The sequence below is a fragment of the Sceloporus occidentalis genome, unplaced genomic scaffold, assembly GCF_023333645.1.
Source record: "Sceloporus occidentalis isolate IW3139 unplaced genomic scaffold, rSceOcc1.0.p SCAF_105, whole genome shotgun sequence".
NCBI lineage: Eukaryota > Metazoa > Chordata > Lepidosauria > Squamata > Phrynosomatidae > Sceloporus > Sceloporus occidentalis.
This window is the reverse complement of record NW_028317085.1, coordinates 2,516,578-2,539,434: the sequence shown is the minus strand read 5'-3', so window position 1 is coordinate 2,539,434 and position 22,857 is coordinate 2,516,578. Positions and strand designations below refer to the sequence as shown.

At 38.6% G+C, this 22,857-nt stretch overlaps 1 protein-coding gene across 1 annotated transcript in view; it reads right to left on the bottom strand.

The window, feature by feature from the left end:
- Positions 1 to 22,857, bottom strand: part of LOC149283397 (lysosomal-trafficking regulator-like) — a 110,617-nt gene that overhangs the window by 58,991 nt on the left and 28,769 nt on the right. Inside the window, exons 15-26 of the mRNA XM_089497628.1 lie at positions 20,905 to 21,150; positions 18,734 to 18,907; positions 18,146 to 18,295; positions 15,453 to 15,590; positions 14,609 to 14,807; positions 12,429 to 12,560; positions 7,532 to 8,165; positions 7,134 to 7,311; positions 6,502 to 6,671; positions 5,379 to 5,609; positions 3,300 to 3,466; positions 2,980 to 3,132 (exon numbers count right to left, since the gene is read on the bottom strand). Coding sequence (XP_089353754.1) covers positions 2,980 to 3,132; positions 3,300 to 3,466; positions 5,379 to 5,609; positions 6,502 to 6,671; positions 7,134 to 7,311; positions 7,532 to 8,165; positions 12,429 to 12,560; positions 14,609 to 14,807; positions 15,453 to 15,590; positions 18,146 to 18,295; positions 18,734 to 18,907; positions 20,905 to 21,150 — 2,572 coding nt within the window. The remainder of the gene's footprint in view (positions 1 to 2,979; positions 3,133 to 3,299; positions 3,467 to 5,378; positions 5,610 to 6,501; positions 6,672 to 7,133; positions 7,312 to 7,531; positions 8,166 to 12,428; positions 12,561 to 14,608; positions 14,808 to 15,452; positions 15,591 to 18,145; positions 18,296 to 18,733; positions 18,908 to 20,904; positions 21,151 to 22,857) is intronic.

Below are 22,857 nucleotides of genomic sequence, written 5' to 3'. Positions count from 1 at the left end.
TTTCTTCAGAAAAAAATGCAAACAGCCACGATTTCTTGAAGTCTATTCAGACAAGATCATAGAAACTCTACTACTAGTATTTAGTAAGTACCTCTGGGTGACTTTGAATAAAATATAACACTGACTTTACCTGCTTGTGAAGTGTGTTTACATGTTTTATGTAAAAGGAAATAAAAATATTTAATTATTTTTAAGGCTAGTCCATCATATATCGTCAGGTGCAAGGTGCTCTACGGTGACCCCACCCACTTCCAATTGTGCCACGCCCACCAGGAGCCTTTGGTGAAACTGGAATGTAAATCTGGCGCTGTAATACATCAGACAGATACTATGGTACAGATTCTATGCCAGTAGAAATTACGTCAAGCGTGACAGAACATCCTATATGCATTGTTTGATAACTAAAATTCACATTCACTTAACCCCTTCGTGACAAAGGATGATTTTACTTTTTGTACCCTTCGTGACAATGGCCGTTTTAACATTTCTGCGCTGCTCGTGTTTAGCTGTAATTTTCTTCTTTCCCGTTTACTGAACCCACACACATTAGAAATTTTTTTTTTCAGGACAAGAAGGGCTTTCTTTAGATGACATTTTTTTATTCCTATCATATTATTTACTATTAAAAAAAGTATAAAATATTGTGAAAAATGTAGAAAAAAATGACTGTTTCTAACTTTTAGTTGAAAAATCTTTTACTCATCTATAAAAGGTAATAAAAAAACCTGCTAAATAGATTCTACTATTTGTCCTGAGTTTAGAAATACCCAATGTTTTTATGTTTTTTTCTGCACGTTATGGAGCAATAAGTACAGGTAGCGTTTTGCTATTTCAAAGCCATTTTTTCCAAATCTGGTAATTCTTCCCCCCATGTGCCATTTCGGGTATCTTTGAAGCCGGCCAATGCAATTTACCCCATCAAATCATATATTTTGGAAAACTAGACAGCCCAGGGTATTCCAAATGCTGGTATTTTAACCCTTTCCAAGCACTTATTCTACCATCAGCCTTTGTCAAACTTTATGGTAGTAATTTTTTTGCATTTGTTTTTTCACACACATTTTACTTTAGGTATGAATAAACAGGTCCTGGTATAGGTCACTATCATAAAACACCCCAATATGTGTTTAGCAACATCTCCTGAGTACAGAGATACCTCACATGAATGATTTTGCCTGGCTGTTTGGGGGCAAAAGGGCCACATTTGGGGTATGCACATTTTTCAATGTTGAACTTTGGCATTTGGCGATCCACTGCCCATGCCCTATTTGGTACATCTTTGAGCCGGGCCATTTCAGTGTGCCCAATAAAGCTATATATTTTTGAAAACTAGACAACCCAGTGTATTTCAAATGCTAGTATTTTGACTCTTTACATGCACCATATCTACCACCAGTCTTTGTCAAACTTTGTGGTAGTCATTTTTTTGCATTTGTTTTGTCACACACATTTTACTTCAGGTATGAATTAAAAAGTTCTCGTATATGTCACTATCACAAAGCACCCCAATATGTGTTCAGCAACATCTCCTGAGCGCAGTGAAACCCCACATGAATGATTTTGCATGGCTGTTCGGGGGCAAAAGGGCCACATTTGGGGCATGCACATTTTTCAATGTTGAACTTTGGCATTTGGGGATCCACTGCCCATGCCCTATTTGGTACATCTTTGAGCCGGGCCATTTCAGTGTGCCCAACAAAACCATATATTTTTGAAAACTAGACACCCCAGGGTATTTTAAATGCTGGTATTTTAGCTCTTTGCATGCACACATTTTACCACCAGCATTTTTTCAAAGTTTGCAGTAGTATTTTTGTGTGTGTATTTTTCCCCACACACACCTACTTTATGTATGAATTTACAGCTCCTGGTATATGCCGCTGTCACACGACACCCCAATATGTGTTCAGCAACATCTCCTGAGTACAGTGATACCCCACATGCATGGGTTTGTCATTTTTGGGGGGAACTAAAAGGCCACATTTGGTAAGTGTGCATTTTTCTAATTGGAAATTAGATGTGTGGCCATCCTTCCCCCCGTGTTAATTGGGACCTTGTTGAACCCGGCCAATTCAATTTACCCCATCAAATCATAAATTTTTTAAAAGTAGACACCCCATGGGCATTTAATATGCCAGTATTTTAACTCTTTCCATGCGAGAATTGTTTTAAGCTAATATGCTAATTTTAGGACTTGCTCACAAAAATATATTTTTTATATATATATATATATAATTTTTTTTTGCCTTTTTTTATTTTTTTAACATTTTTTTTCAACTTGAAGGTTCCCCTCATAGTGACATCAGTGGGAAATTATTTTTACATTTTACTGGTTTTTTACTATTTTTTTTCTAATATTAATTTTATTTTATTTTTAATTTATTTTTCTAATCACACTGTGATTAGAAAGCTGAGCTCCATTGACTTGCATGGTTGAATGCAGTACCTATATTCAACCTGCAAGTGGAGCCAGAGTTCTCTAGAGGGTCAGGAGACCGTCTAGCGAACTTTTTAGACTTTGGTTTTTTTTCCCGGGCCGCCGCCATCTTGCTGATGGCGAAGATCACCGGCAGCTCCGGAGCGGTCACAGTCCATCCCCAGGTAAGTGTTTGGTGTCGCTGGATGCCTCCTGATCGAGGCATTCCAACGACACCATTTAAGTTTAGGAGGCGATCGTTGATCGCCTCCTAAACGCTTTTAAAACGGGCGTCCGCCGCCATACAAAGTATGGCGGATGTTGCCGCCCCGGGGAGGGGCCGTTTCGGTGCAGAAAGCGAAAATAGATCGCTTTCTGCACCCGTTTAAAGACGTGCCGGTCCTGGCACGTCATTTGTCGTTATCGACTTGAATTTCCGTGACGTGCCCGGACCGGCAATTGTCATCAAGGGGTTAAACAAATATTTATTCTCACCACAACATATTGAGTTTGATTGATGAGTAGCACATGCACAACACCATTATTCTAATTGAATTTCTCACCGGCAATACTCTTCCTCTTTGGGTATTTTGCATGTTGAGGAGTTGGGATGAAATGGAAGGAACCAGCAAGAGTTTGAGAATCTTGGTTTGCTGTTGTCTTTATAAAGTCTATAGCAGCCTGTAAAACTTTGAATTGCAGTAAAACTGCCAAGTCTAGGAAAAATAAAATTAAGAAATCTCTATTAAGAACATGGACAGGAAACTCAAAAACAATGCAGCATACGTGTTTAGCAAGAATTAGGTTAAAATACAATGACATTTCTTAATATTAAAATGTCACTTTGTGTTACTTTATAGCATATGGACTAACAAATTCTTACTTTGTGTTCTTTCATTTTTGCTTTCAAGCAGATATCCAAGTAATATGATCAGATCTTCTATTATTCTAAAGTACTGAGATCCAGATGAACTGCAAGAATGGATTGTGACAGCTACCAGCAACTGCTGTATATCACAGACAAGCAGAATATACTCATCCGTAGGAACACTAAAGCAAACAAGGAGAAACATTGTGTTATACTAGGCTTTTCATTTCACCCTGCCGTAAATACCAATGCTCCAAGCTTAAGGATAATGGCTTAACCTTCATGGGGTACTTTGTAGCTATACTAAAGTGTCTTTTTAATTTACAACCAGTGAAATATATACTTTAGTTCTAACAATAATCTGGCAATAAATTGGCAGCCAACACTGCTGGGTGTAATGAGTATTTAATTACCGTATGTGCTCGATTATAAGACGACCCTGATTATAAGACGACCCCCCAAAATCTGAATATTAACTTAGGAAAAAAAGAAAAAGCCTGAATATAAGACGACCCTAAAGGAAAAAAGTTTTACCAGTAAATGTTAATTCATGTAAACTATTTTTTTAAATAAAAGCTATGATTGAGAAAAATATTTTTTTTGTTTTTATTTCCTTGTATTTTCCAACCTGTCCCCCAGTTACGCACATCTGCCCCCAGGCTTGCCACACCAATATGGCACTGTGGCCCATGATATGCCTTTTAACCCTCTATATGCCACTGTGCCCCATGGTATGCCTTTTGACCCCCTATGTGCCACTCTGCCTCCAGAAATGCCTTATACCCCTATATCCCATTCTGGCATTTAGGGGGTTAAAATGCATATTATGGGGCAGAGTGGCATATAGGGAGGTATAAGGCATTCCAGGAGGCAGTGGCATTAAGGGAGTTAAAAGGCATTGTATAGAGCACTCTATAAGGCATTTCAGGAGGCAGAGTGCTCTATTAAATGCCCCCTTAACGCCACTCTGCTTCCTGAAATGCCTTATAACTCCCTATATGCCACTCTGCCCCATAATATGCCTTTTAACCCCCTAAGTGCCAGAGTGGCATATAGGGGTATAAGGCATTCCAGAAATGCCCTATGTCCCCTATTTAACACACACACGCACACACACTTACCGGTGCTTCCAAATTCCTGCTGTATTGCCGGGGCAGCGGGTTGACGTCTCCTTCCGCTGCAGCCGGAAGGAGGTGGAGTTGGCAGCGGGGGGTTGTCTGCGTCCGTCGCGGATACCTTTCCCGGCTGTCAGAGATCAGAGTTCCGGCACCTGTGCGGGGAACTCTGATTTCTGACAGTCGGGGAAGGTATCCGCGACGGACGCAGACAACCCCCGCTGCTAGCCACACCTCCTTCCGGCTGCAGCGGACGTTGTCTACGCGGATCGCGTAGACGTCAACCCGCTGCCCCGGCAATACAGCAGGAAGCACCGGTAAGTAAGTGTGGGGGGGGGGGAGACAGGAGGATCCAGGTCCCCTGCAGTGGTGCGGGGGATCTGGATCTTAGTCTCATAATCAGACCTCTATTTGAGGTCTGATTAGAAGACGACCCCGATTAGAAGACGAGGGGTATTTTTCAGAGCATTTGCTCTGAAAAAAACCTCGTCTTATAATCGAGCAAATACGGTAGTTCCCAATATCTTCTGCCCTAGCAGCAAGGATCAGGGATGAACCCTTCTGAGACATGTCCTTTCTAAATGGCCAGTAGCAATAGTAGGAGGCACTGAAGAGTGTGTATAGAAACACAATGACATCATGCTGAGACTATTGGACTTTTGAACACGTATCTAAAATCTAGAGATGACACATTCATATAATACTCACACAAGCCTACAATGCACTTAATAAAGAGCGGAAGTGCTTATTTAATAAGAAATTATACATTATCACAGAGCTCATAATTCAGATTGACAAATTATATATATACTATGTTAAACAAATAACTGCAAATAGAAAAAAACTTATTTCCAACAGAAACCGGCGGGACCTTAATTCCTGCAAGCCTTACACAATAACACAAACAACAGTCTACATTTAATATGGTTATGTACACTTCTTCCAAGTTAAACATTAATGAATGTAAAGTTAATCTCACCTTGTTTCAATGCCACCTAAGGCTGCTAGTGTATTACAAAATGCATATAGCAAGCCATTGTCAAGCAACATATCTGCTGCTTTTGAGCAAGAATTGAGAATCTGAAGCAAAAGGCAGAAGGAATTGTGTAGTAATGTGAAATCATACAAAGAATTCTCAATCAGACCCAGTACAGGAATGATGCACCACTTGCGAAAAACACTGGTGTTCTTAATGTCATCAACATCAAATCTGTATTAAAAAAAAGTAAATTTTTATTTTATTTTTGAATTATAAGATATTTGAAGTACTATCATTAAATGTTTAATTTTATAACACACACACAGGTACATTTAACACATAACGGCTGGTTCTTCAGAACAAAATTAAAAACTCTATATTACTACATACTGATCAAGATGTAGACATGTCAAGTTATCTTAACAAGCACTGCTATATATACACCAAAAGGCACAGCTGGCACAAGGCCAAAGCACACTTAGGGGGCCATTTACAGTCATCCCATTCTCCACTATAATTGTTTTACTTGAAGCAGTAAAGCCTACTGAAATCAAGATTACATTGGTGTGCAGACATATATATATACATATATTTGAACATGTATGTGTGTATTCTATGCTTAGTTTCACTTAAGAGTGGGTTGTGTGGGGTGCCCTATAACAGGTTTTTGTGTGATCACATGTTTATTTAGATAAATGGGTTATGGCTTGAATGCTCTGATTTTATTATTTCTTATACAATGACAACCCTGGCAACTTTGTCATGCATCAAGGGCAGATCTGGCACCGTAGGGGTGCACAGTTCATTTGATGTGGTAACTTTCAAAAAAATCTCCCTAATTTTACTATGCAATGTATAGAGCCAACAAAACTCTTCACGCAAGAGATGTTGGCCCTCGATAATATTTACCGATGTTGATGAACCAAAACCGCTATTCTTCTCCAACTCCTAATTTTCCAAATAAGCCTACTTGTTTTTATGAAACTGGTATAGTGAAATCTTCATATGTAAGAAGTATATTAGTTTAAATAAAGCAAAAACTGCCTATAGCATATTCTAAATCCCTCCCCTTTCAGCAAACCGATCTTTTAAAACTATCATTACCCCAATGTGTCATACTTACTCTTCATCCAGGCCAATGTGTCGTCCAAAAAACATCTCTAAAAAGCATTCCAGCACTCCCTGAGTGCCTTGGTGAAGATACATTTGGTTTGCTAGTAAGGAAAAGCCGTGTTTTCTTAAGAACTTTTCTTTCTGATCTTTGGATGCTCGATGAAAATATGCATCCAGCAACTAAAAAAAAAATGAATATGACAATCTCAAGATTGATGTGTTTTTTCATTTGCTATACATACATCTTATCTTCCTGACCTTTTTTCAAATACAAAAAAAAAAATACAATTTGGATTTTGACATGTCTCTTGAATTACACAGCAAATCCAAGGATGGCATGCAATACTGCAAATACTTCTATCCCGCTCCTCATGTGCGCACTTAAATGATATTTACCTAAAGCATATACAATGTTTCCTTGGAGTTATGCAATCTAAACTTCAGCTAAAACTATGAATTCAATTTAGTACACACAACCTCACCTAAATGTTTTATTTTTTAGAAAATGTGTTTTCATATTTATAGAATGTACTTGAACTAGTAGAGTACAATTACACGTCTCTGCCCTCCTAATCTTGATTGACTGTGCCAGAGGATTGCTTATGGCTTAGATAAAACATATACATCATTATAAGCTCTTACTTTTATAACACCTTGTTGGATGAGAGGAGACTGGTGGTTAACCAAAACTATCAAGATGTCAGGTTGGATAACACTGTCTAAAACATCTCCAAGCATGAAATCAGGCATGGTTAGCAGAACACCTCGTAAAAGAGCATAGAGTCCACAGCATATCAGTGTAATGCAATCTTCCATGGATCTATTAAAAAATTAAATAAAAAAAAGGATATCACACAGTCCAACATAATGAAAACAAAACACTTTCAGCTAAGTGTGGGCTAACGGCCTTTTGTAAACAAAAGGTTTTTACATGATCTAGTAAAGAAAGTGGATGCAACATAAGTAATAGGAAACAAGTAATGGAAATAAATAACTTTATGTACATACAATTTCAGTTAATAAAAAAAAATGAAATATACCTTTCATCTACATTGTCACGACTGTTTTGAGCCAGACTGAAAAGCGGTGAGAACTGGAAATTATCCCAATCATCAGAATGCTTTTTATCTGGAATATTTGTCCAACATGACATAGCAGAAGGTCTACCTGGAGGAAAGGCTAGGCCTAGGCTAGTCATGTTACTGTGACCTTTCTTGAGGGAGTAAATCCCTTTCAGATGGTCCGGTCGCTGTGGCAGTGCATCATCTCCATCAAATTCGTTAGTAATTTTTTGTTCTGTATCAACCTCTTTATCTTCAAAATGGAAAACTGCAATGTCAACATCCTTTTTCAGTGGATCAATTGTGATACCAACAGGGAGTCTGTCCGATTCACAAATGGTCTTTGCAGATTCACAGCTGCTGATGTATTGCTCTTCCACCCTTTTTAGCGTTTCAGTGCTTCCTGCAGAACTACAGATTTTCTCTTGGTCTTCGGTAAAGGTTTTAGGAGTGGTTTTCAGATCGTCGGTACTCCTACCTAAGCTTCCTCCAATTCGTTTAGGAGGTATTTTAGGTGAAGTGGACGGAGATGCTGGCAAGCTTCTAGAGCGAGACTTATGTACTACAGACAGATATGCATGATGTTGTGAGGCAAACAGGGAGCCAGCACTGCCTGGAAGAGAAACATTATTTTAAGTAAAATAAAAATACAGAGCACGCATGAACTGTATTATTGTTTTGTGTCATAGACATTGTATGCCTGTATATACTCCTTACGGCTCTCCGAATAAGCAAAGTATTTCTTAGTTGGTTAGGTGTAGGAACAGATGTTGCAGAACTTCAATAATGCATAGGCATTCAAGAGTCAAACCTTAACAGACTCTAGTTTAATATAGCTCAGAGTAAAAGTGACTACCGTATTTGCTCGATTATAAGACGACCCTGATTATAAGACGACCCCCCAAATCTTAATATTAATTTAGGAAAAAAAGAAAAAGCCTGAATATAAGGCGACCCTATAGGAAAAAAGTTTTACCAGTAAATGTTAATTCATTTAAACTATTTTTTTATTAAAAGCTATGATTGAGAAAAATATTTTGGTTTTATTTCCTTCTATTTTCCAACCTGCCCCCCAGTTATGCACATCTGCCCAAGAAATGCCTTATACCCCCTATATGCCACTGTGCCCCATGATATGCCTTTTAACCCTATATGCCAATGTGCCCCATGATATGCATTTTAACCCTATATGCCACTCTGGCACTTAGAGGGTTAAAAGGCATATTATGGGGAAGAGTGGCATATAGGGAGGTTTAAGGCATTTCAGGAGGCAGAGTGGCGTATAAAGGGTTAAAAAGGCATTTCTGGAGGCAGAGTGGCATTAAGGGTGTTAAAAGGCATTTCACAGAGCACCCTGCCTCCAGAAATGCCTTATGCCCTCCAGTTAACACTCCCGCCCCCCCCGTCCCACTTACCGGTACTTCTGAGTCTCCTGTCATGTAGCTGGGGCAGCGTGTAGACTCACGCTGCAGCCGGAAGGAGGCGTGGCTAGCAGCGGGGGTTGTCTGCGTGCATCGCGCAGACATTCCCCGGCTGTCAGAGATCAGAGTTCCCGGCGCCGCACCGGTGCGGGGAACTCTGATCTTTGACAGCCGGGGAAGGTCTGCACGATGCACGCAGACAACCCCCGCTGCTAGCCACACCTCCTTCCGGCTGCAGCGGAAGTTGTCTACGCCATCGCGTAGACATCTACACACTGCCCCAGCTGCACACCGGGGACTCTGAAGTACCGGTAAGTGGGGCGGGGGGGTTGAGACAGGAGGATCCAGATCCCCTGCAGCTGTGGGGGATCTGGATCTTAGTCGTCTCATAGTCAGACTTTGAGGTCTGATTATAAGACGACCCCGGGTATAAGACGAGGGGTATTTTTCAGAGCATTTGCTCTGAAAAAAACCTTGTCTTATAATTGAGCAAATACGGTATTTGTACCAAGTACAAAATGTCATAATACCCTTACAGTGTAGCACATATTTGTTGGGCCCTAGGCTCATTATTATTATTATTATTATTATTTTTAAAGTTCAGCCTCCTTAATACATACCCCACCACCGCCATCATTATACCCAAATACCTTAAGTGTCCCTGACACCCTATTAAAGAAGAACGCATATTAAGATGATTATAAAAATGAAAAGGAAGCACTTTGCGGGTATGCACACAAGCCTCTGAATAGACCCCCCCCTCCCCTGCAGCGTTTTCCAAGCCAGTGAGGTAATTATACCATGTCCATGGAGATGTGTTTGGCTGAACAGATATACAGCATGTCATATAGCTGGGGTGGGGAAAGGGAAAATCCCGCTCTAGGCATTTGGTTGGGGACACAACAAAAATTTAAATGGTCCATGCAGCTATCTTATTCATTTTAGGGTATATGATGGCTGGAGTATGTCATATTGAAACGCACATAAAACACACACTCAAACATACATATCTCAGACACACACAATGAATTTCCACACATACATATCCACTAGCACCACAAGACAGCGCTTAAATAGATACTTTAATGCATATGGGGACTGTCACCCTTAAATTAAAGGGGGGGTTGCATGCAAATGCAGAGGGGGACTCTTCTCCTCAGTTAGCTTTTGCATTGCATTGATGAATGCATGTGGTGTGCAGTAGTGTGTCTGTGTTAATACCCACTGTCTGCCAGCTGCCTCATAAGATAGCTTCAGGGGGCCTAACAAGGAAGCTTTCTCCAGTATCACAGTAGGCCAGTACAGTTCTGTCTATGAGGACATTTTGAACATTTGCTATATACACAGGATTTAGCTCTGTTTCTTATACACAGTAAGTCTTTCTGATACTGCTGTACGCGAAACAGAATACCTTACTTAGTCTTGATTATCCAGAGGCTACCTCTAAGGAAGGTCTATGTGGAAAGCAACTTGATTAGCATGTTACGTTGACTTCTCACAGTTAGAATCCCCGGGTAGCCACACTACCAGAGGCGTATATAGGGTATGGCAGCCATGGCACGTGCCATGGGCGCCATCTCAAGGGGGCGCCGGTGAGCGGCTTTTAAATGCCGCTTACCGGCATTTTTTTTGATGCGGAGGAGAGAGAGGGGCGCCTAGCAACCGCTGGGCGCCCCTCATTCTCCTCCACGAGCCCTCTACCCCCGTCCCGGTGCCGGCATTTCATGCAGAGCGCCGCAATATGCCGGCATATTGCGGCGCTCTGCATGAAATACCGGCACCAGCGAGCGGCTTTTAAACACTGATGCGGAGGAGAGAGAGGGGCGCCTAGCAACCGCTCGGCGCCCCTCGTTCTCCCCCGCATCAAAAAAAAGAAGACAGCGTTTAAAAGCCGCTCGCTGGTGCCCGCTACTTCACTGCTGGGCGCCGAAATATGACGTCATATTACGGCGCTCAGCAGTGAAGCAGCGGGCACCAGCGAGCGGTGCAGGAAGACAGAAGCATCGTCCTCCCGTCGCTGGACTTCAAGGTGAGAGAGAAGGGGGGGGGGAGAGGGGTTAAAAAGTGATAAGGGAGGGAGGGAGTTAAAAAGTGATGAGGGAGGGAGGGAGTTAAAAAGTGATGAGGAAGGGAGGGAGTTAAAAAGTGATGAGGGAGGGAGGGGGTTAAAAAGTGATGAGGGAGGGAGTTAAAAAGTGATGAGGGAGGGAGGGAGTTAAAAAGTGATGAGGGAGGGAGGGAGTTAAAAAGTGATGAGGGAGGGAGGGAGTTAAAAAGTGATGAGGGAGGGAGTTAAAAAGTGATGAGGGAGGGAGTTAAAAAGTGATGAGGGAGGGAGGGAGTTAAAAAGTGATGAGGGAGGGAGGGAGTTAAAAAGTGATGAGGGAGGGAGGAAGGGAGTTAAAAAGTGATAAGGGACGGAGGGGGTAGATATAAGTAAAGAGTGTGCATTAATGTGTGGATGCATTGAGTGAATGAGGGAGAGCATGAGTTAATGTGTGGATGAGTTGTCTGAATTAAAGTGTGAATTAGTGAGTGACTGTGAAAGTGTTTGTGTATCATAGATGTATAATTGTGGAAGGGCAAAGATGGCACTAGCAGGAGGTTTGAGCCTTGGGGACCAAGATGGCACAGGCAGGGTGTATATGGGACAAAGATGGCACTGGCCGGACTGTTTGGGGACAAAGTTGACTTGTGCTGGGCTATTTGGGGACAAAGATTGCAAATTTTGTGTGTGTAATCTGGGCGCTGGTCAGGTTCTATGTGGGCAGTGTTGACGCCAGGGCTGGCTTTGGGGTGTGCAACCTGTGATCTATGCCTGTAATTTAGGGGGTTTTAAATATACCTTTAATGCCGTGTTTTTATGTGAATTCCAATTGATCTTTACCTGCAAAGCTGGGTTTTTGTGTTATTCTGTATATCCATATCTGCTATGCTATGTTTCCATACATTATTTATGGTTACCTGCAAATACAGGGTTAATATGTCTTATTCAGTTGATCTATACCTGCGATGCTACGTTTCATATATTATTATTGAATACCTGCAAATACAGGACTTGTATGTCTGATTCTGTTTATTTGATATATACCTTCAGTGCTGAGATCACAAGTGAATTTCAATTGATCTGGGTTTGTGTGTTGATCTATACCCGCTATCGGCAGCAGGGACTAATATATATATATATATATATATATATATATATATATATATATATATATATATATATATATATATAGGCAGCAGGGGCTAGTAAATGGGTTTTAGATATTTGGACAGGGGCGCAATTTCAGTGCTTGCCATAGGCGCTATTTTCAGTAGATACACCTCTGCACACTACTGCATATATCACTGTTTAATTCATAAAGAAGATTATTTCATTATTCCAAATGATTTCCATTTAGCACCATGACATGAGACAGATTAGACACAGAAATTGTGTAAAGTTATTTTACCTTTTGGCAATGTATTTGAAAATCCGGAAGGACTTCTGTTTGAATATCCAGGACTAATGCTAGACCGTCCTCCAAAGCTATAATGCCTCTGGTACACAATTGATTTTACTTTTTCTTGGAATATCTTTCCATCTACAAATCAAAATGCAGGTTACTCCAAATCTAATTAACACAAAGCATAAATGCCAGCATCATTTGGATATCACACCTACACAAAATTTTAAACTACATATTCCCCTTAGCTTTTTAAACAAAATGCTGGGTGTGGGAATTTTGTTGCTTATACACAGTAAGTCTTTCTCTAACCAATGAAATATGTAGGGTAACTGAAGAGTAAAGTAACATGTATCTTAACATAAAACAAAACTAACAAAAAAATGGGTTTGGGCGCTATAACCTTAAAATAGTGTTCTAACTCTTTAAGGATCGTGAGGTAGAGGATATGTGGCCAAAAATTGGTCATGAGGAACAAGGACCTATCCCCTAGGTCATGAGGTTTGGCACCAACAGGGTTAAATCGGGCTGTCAAACAACTGTTTGGTCTCCCCTACAACAGCTGGGGCCAGAATGTGTGGCCAGGAGCTGTCATATCAAATGTGATAGTGCTCCAACTGAGCGCTGTTACAATCTGCAGGGATTTAAATGTCTGAACAGAAGTTCAGGCATTTCCTTCTGGCGATTCCCACCTGGGATTCCTCTTGATGTGGTATGGAGTCAGTGGGGGCCCTCGATTTGGTATCTTGCCACAGCATTTCACTGACCGATTGAACACGTGTGGGTATGCTGCAGCCCTGTACACAGTGATTAAAGGGCTCCCCTATAGGACTTCCCAGCTACAGAGGGGAACATAACAGGTTACCCTGTGCTAATACAGATCCCTGGGGTAAAACCCCCCCCCAAAAAAACAACAGGATCTCTATAACTTGCGCACTGCTATCTAATAGAGAGCAGCCTAAAAAAGGTAAAATAAATGTAATAAAAATAAAAGTATTAAACAATATTTTTTTTAAAAAAAACAACTTTCTAGCTCTATAAAAAATTTGAAAAAAATCAATTTTACCATTCCTCATAAGGCTCCCCAGTTAACCAAAAAATAAACAGAAATATACAAAAAAAAGTTGACTACTTTTTAGGAAAAAAATAAATGGCGTTCGGGACAAATTAAACTAACTCGGGGGATACTGTTGAACATAAAATATTGTTATTTTCTGGGCAAGGAATAAAAAGCAACATACAAGGGTTATGTGAAAAACACAAAAGTAAAGTTATCACAGAGTTTGGAAGAGATTTGAGATACAATGGCTGCTAGAAAAGTGTCAAAATGGACAACTTATACTTCTATGGGATGGTTTTGGTATCTGTGATGGGTGATATTACAGGTGAACAGAGACATCGTAAAAATGTGAAAATTGCTGTTGCCCTTTAGTGTAAAAAAAGCCCAGTGTAAAACAAATTGAAAAATTGTGTCAGATGCCAAATGCTGCCTACACAAGTGTAATACTCCCCCCAAATCCCACAAATAGTGAGCCAATACATAAATCCAAAAAGTGCTGCACAAAATAATATACTTGAATAGAATAACATTTTAATAACTAATTATATGCTTAACTAAAATGAAACCTTATACTCAAACTAAAAACAAATAATATATGCAATGTGTTACTATAAACAGTGATATGTGACTCAGGTTTGAAATAATATAGTTGATTGCAATCAAACCTCACAAAGATCAAACAAATAAATGTTTTTTATCACAGCAATATGTTACTATAAAGAGAAATGTATAAATCAATGTGTGAGTTACACTCAGAAGGGGGATATATTATTTTATTCAATGTTGCACCCAAGTAAGGAGAGGAGGGTTTATATATTTGCACATATCACTGTTTAATGTAACATATTAATATTTGTATGGGGTAATGAGGTTTAATTTCATAAGCATAGTATTTTTTTTTTATATGTATGTATGTTATTTTATTAAAAACAAAATAGTGGCTGTAAGTGGCATTACACCTGTAGGCTGTAGCAACCAAATTGCAGATCATCAGTACATCATTCACATATAGGGTTATCTTACATTATCCCTTGCCTTACTTTTTTTTACAACTATATCAGTTATAGAATACTATTTTAGCTATTTACAACACATCGTATGAAGCAAACATATTTAGAACACATACCTATGTGCAAAGAGAAGAAAAAGTTGCTAGGATTGTGACAAACATAAGTGTTTGTGGGAGGGTGAACAGCCAAAAGGAAACTGAAGATTAGCTTTAACAGTTCCAAGTCTGGAGGTGACCCAAGAACTTCTTCAATGATTTTTATATACGACCTACATACATCTTGCGGTATGGATGTAAGGTGTCCTTCTCTGTGCTCCTAAAACATTGAAAATATTTGTAGACAGATAAAACTAAAATTACTAAAAAGAAAAAAACAAGACTACTATGAATAAAGAGAGATAAAATGTAATACTTTTTTCATCAGGTATAAAATGAACGAAAGTCTATATGTGTGAATAAAATGTAATGCATCATAAATAGAAATGTAATGACTCTCCTAGCCAGGGACATATTTTTAACAGGGTAAACTAATTTATGCATATGTTTTCCCATTTGCTCATGACCCAGACACTTTCTTCCCATGGCCTGTCTACAACACTGTTCAGTACCCTTTGTGCTTGGAATGAAAATCAGCTCCCAGTTTTTCAAGTTCAAAGCTTTACTATAATAAGAGACTCATAGAAAACATTTTCAGTTTGGATTTCTCTTTGGTCAATTTTTTAAAGAATATGATATTGCAAGATTGTAGTATATGTTAGTATTATTAGCAAAACTTAGCAGCACATAAACATTATTTCACTTTAAGATATACCATCTAATCATACTTTCTTAGGTACAACTTTTGCAATATAAATGTTAAACATATTTTGTTTTTCTTTTATGGACAATCTGTTTCATATTCCCAATTTAACTGTACAGTACAGAAATGACCTTAAAGTCCCTTAAAGATTAGATAATGTACCTGAAGAACTTGACAAGCCAACAGGAAATGATGTACCACTCTCGCCTTTAGCAACTGCTTGATATTAAACACTTGCTGAGGATGTGTATCTCTGATTAAGATCTCCAGTGCGGTTAATAGAGTTTCCCAAACGCCTGTCTGAAAATGGGGAAACAAGTGTTATGAAATATGTAACTTGAATTTCTTTATAATATCTAGAAAGAGAAAATATGATAAATGTCTAAAACAAATCATTACATTTTAAAACATGAAAAACACTAAGGCAAAACTTAAAGGGTTGTTTGAACATTCATTGTACTTTAAAAGCCAATGTAGGTCTGCTTATAGTTGCATGCAAATGAGCAACATAGAAAAAAATGGATTCTTGGCTGCCAAGAAAACCCCAATAGATCACTTTTCATTAGATACAAAAATACAAGATAAGGTCCAGGTAGAAAGTGCCCTATCTGAACAATTTTGAACTGGCACAGGGAGACAGGAACGTATCGGGTTAACGTTGCATCACGTGACCCTGCGGTGAAACTGAGGCTGCTCGTATAAGATGTGTACTTGTGTGTGTGAGCATGGATGTGTACTTGTGCGTGAGTATGGGTGTGTAAGTGTGTTCACATATGTGTGCCAGAGTGTAAGTTGGGGGGGTAAGAGGCACAAGAAGGCACAGACAAGTTGTTTGGGGGAATGAAGGCACAGGCCAGCTGAGAAGTTGGGGGGCCCCTGGGCAATTTTTGCACCAGGGCCCTGTGGTTTCTAGTTACGCCCCTGATCCTAGGGTTCTGGTTTTAACCTTCGCTTACTCCATTAAACATTATAAGGAGTCAACATTGCCAAGTTTCTCTAGCAAGAAGAGCTAAACTAAGTTTTCCATTAGGCTCCTTCTGGAGTTGTGAAGCAATAGTGAAGCTAGAATTTGAGCTAAGGTTAAACTTGTCAGCAGATAGACTTCATCCCGGATTCCACTTTAATTTAATCAGATTTTTCTCATAAATCTACAAATCTATAAATCATAGATCTGTAGTTCTACTGGGTATGTGTGATAAAATAGTAAGTCCTCTATCAATGTCATTTTAGAGATACCTTTCTATGTTTCCTATATTCACAATCATAAAGTCACATTCATTAGAAGCAAACTTCTCTGAAGTTTCAAAATCAACATATTTGAAATGCTGAAGACAAGTGTATTTGATTTTCATGGTTTATAAGTCACTGCACTATTAATTATGTACCATAGTAAATGACACCAGTCTTTGTTTGCAAGTACTCCTTAGCTCCTGAACCAATGGCTTACTGAGGTTGCATAAATTATTTTTTTTAAATAGATGATATACCAAGAAACATACTTCAGCCACTCTATAGGAATTGTTACACAATTTCTGTATGTTTTAAAGTTTTTGAAAAATTGATCCAAAGCAAAAAAAACCAAAAAACTGTTGTTGAAGAACCTGCACAAAACAGAACCTTGTAGAAAGCATGATCTATATAGTATGGAACCTTAATTAAAAACATAGTGTATTTCTACTTTCTTTTTTAAAATAACCTAATAGCTATAGATGTCCCCTACCAACATGCATGGAAGGTAAAAGTGTATCTTGATATAGGAAAATGGTACCTAGTGTAGCTTTAAACACATAATAGCATGTAAGCAATAAAAATGGCATGTAGTATGACAATCCAATATGCAGAACTGTAAAGTGTATGGGATTATCAGCTTTTAACTGAAACCTTCTTTTCAATCCTTTAATAGCCATAAAGTAGACAGAAGTGAGGACATTTGCCATGTTAATTTTTATTAGCTGTATCAAATACAAAATTATATATCTCACATAGTTCAATGCGGAAAAATATGTTAATACGTTTTCTGCGTTTAAGTATTCGTGAAGGGCTGTAAATTTAAATCACAGAATTTGATTACAACACACACAAAATGCTCCCTTGGCCCCCTTTTGGTCTATTTTCTACGTGTCAGCACATGACCTTAGGGATGTCTCAAAGTAATAAACTTAGTGAATTGCAGAGGAGATGTGCCACCTGACAGACATACATCTCTTAATTGCTTTCTGTTGAAGCTGCCAATTCAGTTTTATATCTGTGTTAGGTGCACTGTCTGCATATTTTGGCTTTTCAACTACTCATTTACCTTCTTGGTACCCTTTTTTTCTAGCAAACTATATGTGCTAGAGCGCATGAACAGGCATTTCCAGTACGTTCAACACCCCACTCTACAAATGAGACTGGGCTCATGAAGGCATGGGGTCTACTTTACCTTTATGTTCCATGAACAGACAAGAATTACCAAGAGCAGTACATAACCAGCACTGCAGTACAGTTTTTATGTTCCACTTTAATGCATATTATAGCTGTGTCCTATACTAACCACAATCAGCTCCAGTGATGGCCTGTGCAAACGTATGGAAAAGTGCTACTATTACTAACTCGCTGCTTCAAGCGGCTAAAAGAGTTGTGAAAAAAGGGAACATGGAAGGAACACCTACAAGTACATAATGCACATTAAAGTACTTAATATGCATTTATCATTGGTGGATCTGTGTGACACTAAACTGTCCCTTTAAGTTCAACTCCTTTTGACAAAATATATTAAACTCTAATGGAATTAAAAACACTATTAAAGCAACTTATTAGTGTAAACTGTCAGTTCATTTTTAAAACACAATTCAAATATACTATATTCTGAATACCTCAGCCTTTGACCAAATCCTCCAGTCTAGCAGCAGATATTCTAGTAGCCGCACATCTTGAATCACAGATGTAGCATCCACATTAAGACTGAATGGTCCATTCTCACACATGTTGAACATTTGATCACCAGTGCATCCCTTGAGAAGGGTCTAAACAAAAAAAAAAGCAAATGAACTGAACAATAGACATATTAGGATTGTAGCCTATTTATATCCAAATTACTATAATATGCATTTTAAAACATTGCCAATAGTCCTAATTTGGCCAGGGCGGGTACTGACAACCGACCACAGGCAAAGGCTAGGAATGGAAGTTCTATGGGTGGAGCACATTTAATGTCAGCAGACCTACACAACATCATGTGATGCTGGTTGTCTTGTTGAAGGGCACCCAGATATTGGTAACTATGTATGTTTTAAGGATAAAATATATTCCATATTGAAGACACTGCTACTATCAATGCTATCACGTTTGGATCCATGGTTTTATCCATTAGAGAAAACACTGTAAGCATTTCAAACTGTTGACATTTGAACACATGGTCACAATATCCGAAAAAAATAACACAAACCGTAGATTATACATACCTTTAAAATATGGAACCCAACGATACACTTTGGCCTGATTAAAACTTGGTGAATCATTGAATAAACGTCACAATTTTCACTTTCCTGAATTCTCTGTTGGTTGTTCCTCAAAAGAGACAATATGATCTGTAATGCTAAAGACTGTGCCTCCTCCGAGTCGCTAACTTCCACAATCTATAAAACCAAATTTTTTTTCTTTTAAGTATGTATCAAAATGCATTGTAAAAATTCCACATTATCTTATAAAACGTTATACAACCTTTCCAAGTTAGCGTTACTTTAAAACAAATTAAAAATACGAGCCTTGCTAAACTGGTACCCCATATGTGGGACCATGACAACAAAAGAAAAATGAATAGATATCCCTGCTGGCTTTCTCAGTTTATAGCGGTGACTATGAATGGCAAGATATCACAGCCAATGCAGGGAGTAAATCCAATAACGCAGTGACATCTGAGGAAATTTATTTATGTATTCATTTCTGACAAAGAGATGTTGCCCTATTTGCATCTGAATCGGTAAGAGGTCATATATCAGTCTGTGCATATGTATTGCAGCACATGCTGGCAAGACACTGAATTACTCCCCACGTTGTCTCACGTGTCAAGACTGCTTGGATTCTGCTGCCCACGGCATATAAATGATTTTCATCTCCAGATGGAGCCAGTCAGCTGAAGTCACAAAGCAATATTTTAAGCGTTGGTTTGAGAATATATATATATATATATACACACACACACACATACATACACACACTTAGAACAAAGAGGTCATAACAAAGGGACTTCACATTCATCAACTCTTTCCCTATGCGTTAGAATAGCATTCTCCTTTGGTAACACCAATTTCAATTTTGCGTCAGATAAAAGGATTATACTCCAGCGAAAGATGAACAACAGTACACTATTTAGAAAAAGAAAGCCAGACATTTTGTTAATGGCAGGCTGAATATATCTGAAATGCATCCATTTTCCTTGTTGATGCTCACTTGTTTTATGTTCTCATCTGGACTGAAAGGTACAATTCAGGAGGGTATTCAAAGCTACACAGACACATTCAGTCTACATTTCATGACAAAGCCATCATCTTGTTTCATTGGATGCCCAAATAACCATGTATAAAGCGGATATAGAGGGAAAAAGTAATCATTGTTGGCCTAATTTACATATACCTACATAGAATCTTTAGTAACCTTTGTCGTTTTAACACAAACTCTTATAGGCAGTGCAGCTAAATATCTCAAATGTTTTCTGTGACTTAATTGTGAATATAATTAATTCAACACAATGGTGCAAGGTGATGCAAAAAAGGGGAATAGGGCACACGTACGGGACACCTTTTTATTTCTTCCCCAATATGTTTTTTGCAATACTTATTGCAGGTAGGAGAATTCCAAATGTTTGATTAAAGTCTTAAAATATTTATTCATACACCTTTGGAAACAAATTCTGGAAAATCTTACCAACAGCTGTCCTATAAAATACATCTGTTACAGTCATTTCTAATTAAAAGGCATCCTACTGAAAATAGATGCATATGGATGGTAAGATTGTAAGTAGAAACTCTAGATGGCTCTCAGAATAAATGTTAAAGATTTTCAAGCAGATTTAAAGGTGAGCCATCAGATGTTTTTTTAATAACACAATTATTGATTAAATACACAGTTGAGGCGGGTTTTGACATAAAAGATTATATCAATTATATCTACTTCGGTTAACATGTTTACTTTATTGCCACTATAGTTGTCCCCATTGTATGTTCATCTGTGTGGACTCTACAGAGCTGACATTTTAAGACATAATAAGAACAGGTGCAATAATTGTAATGTTGACATGGAATTTATAACACATTATTGCTTACATTTAATGTAAATATATTAAACAACCATCCTACCCATAGTTTAATGTAAAATGCATTTTGAAGCCACTTTTCCAAGGTCTCCAATCCTATAGGTGCACGTGTGACATTGAGTTTTTCCTTCTGATTTCACGGCTTATTCTGAAAATTGCATGAACACAGACGCTGATTTTTTTGGCCACGGATTTGGTTTTAGTGCGCCTCAGTGAAGCTGGACTCCGTCTCTCCCCCCCCCTAATATTATGTCATGACAGACATCAAAACATTTTGTGGAAACTGTTATACTGGTGCTTAATATTAATAATATTTCTTACCCTTGCAAACAGAAAAACAAATGCTGCAATTCCTCCAACCTCATGTAAGATGCTCTGTATGTTTTTCAGGAGAGATGGCTGTAGCATTTTTAAGGCTTGGGAATCCAGGGCACTGCTGGTGACATCTTTTGTACTGAATGGTCTCTGGGTAGGTGCAGTTTTCAGGCTTCCTTTCATCCTAATTACTGGTTCATAGATTGTATATTGTCCTGGATTGCACATGTCATAAACAACAGCAAGGTTTTCCTAAAAAATTAAAAAAAATATTCACAATCGTTGGTTTCTATTTCTGTTTATTAATTTAATTTTCATTTGGCTTAAATGTATTTAAATTAATTTGTAAAATTTTACAAAACGATGACTTATCATTGAAAACTAAGTACTTTAATGTACATTTGTCCAAAATAAAAAAGCTCACCGAAGAGGCAGCCCTGCCACTGCAGCCGCCCATTCACCTCCAGAAGCAGCTAAATAAAGTACAGTTAGTGTACTTTCCACACATGCTCATGGCTATCTGAACAGTCACCCACTGGTAGCATTCTTCTTTTACATTTTTAACTCTATTTGGGTAGTGGTATGTTGCATGAAACAAAATGATGTTTGATTTCTACTATCAAATGTTATCACTTTTGCAGGAACACTTAATATTTTTAACATTTCACAATTTCCAGTTGCTTAGAAACAGCATGAATGAGATGACATTACTTCCAGGAGGGACTGTATTGACTCATAATTACTTCTGCTGCTTGTTACTTATTCACAGACAGTTTAATTCCTTAAATTTGAGCTATAGCCGAGTTGAAATAAACATTTTTATCTCACCAATTTTAGTATGCATGATGAAGAAGGGCCTAATCTATGGTGTCTTAACCTGGGCTGATGCATTGTTAAAAGGTACTCTTCAGCCCTCATTAAGTATACCGCATAATTAAGGCTTTTTTTTTTTAGCCCCTTCAGGATAAACTTTTTTTTTTTTTTTGCATAACTACGAGAAATATGTATTTGTCCTGGATTGGCTGCATCAAGACACGGAGGGGGTGGGAAGGTGCAGATTCTTCCTAAGGAGCATATTTACTTTTTCCCCAAACGCATATGAAGGCATATGTCCTCGGGACACTGGATATCCCTCTAGCATGTGTTTATTACTGCTTCCAACATGCATGTTTTTCAAACTTGGTATGCTGGGATAATATTCATAATAGTGCACAAACACTCTGAAAAATATCCCATGTCTTCTGCGACAGAATGACCTTTCATACAGGGCCTCAAGGTAGACAGAGATGGATCCAGCCTGGCTGCCAAACAAAGATGGCTTGGACAGGAACTCCATTGTGTTAACTAATCCCATTAACAGGATTACTGCCAGGAGGATATCCAGTAGCCAAAGGGGATTAAAGGTTGGGTTGTCTACATATACCTGTTAATTCAATTACGTGGATATATAAGGCTATGTTTTACAACAATAAAATGTTCCATTTGTTCTTCACAATCATGGTGGTCGTGACTATTTTTGTGATCTAAGACAAAGATCCATCTATTAGCCTTTTGAGGCTGGAGAGGATCCTGAGGGACAGACGAATAAACAGGTTCTGGTATATGTCATGGTATATATCATAAAACACCCCAATATGTGTTTAGCAACATCTCCTGAGTACAGCGATACCTCACATGAATGATTTTGCCTGGCTGTTTGGGGGCAAAAGGGCCACATTTGGGGCATGCGCATTTTCAATGTAGAACTTTGGCGTTTGGCGATCAACTGCCCATGCCCTATTTGGTACATCTTCGAGCCGGGCCATTTCAGTATGCCCAATAAAGCCATATATGTTTGAAAACTAGACACCCCAGGGTATTTCAAATGCTAGTATTTTAACTCTTTCCATGCACCATATCTACCACCAGTCTTTGTCAAACTTTGTGGTAGTCATTTTTTTGCATTTGTTTTGTCACACA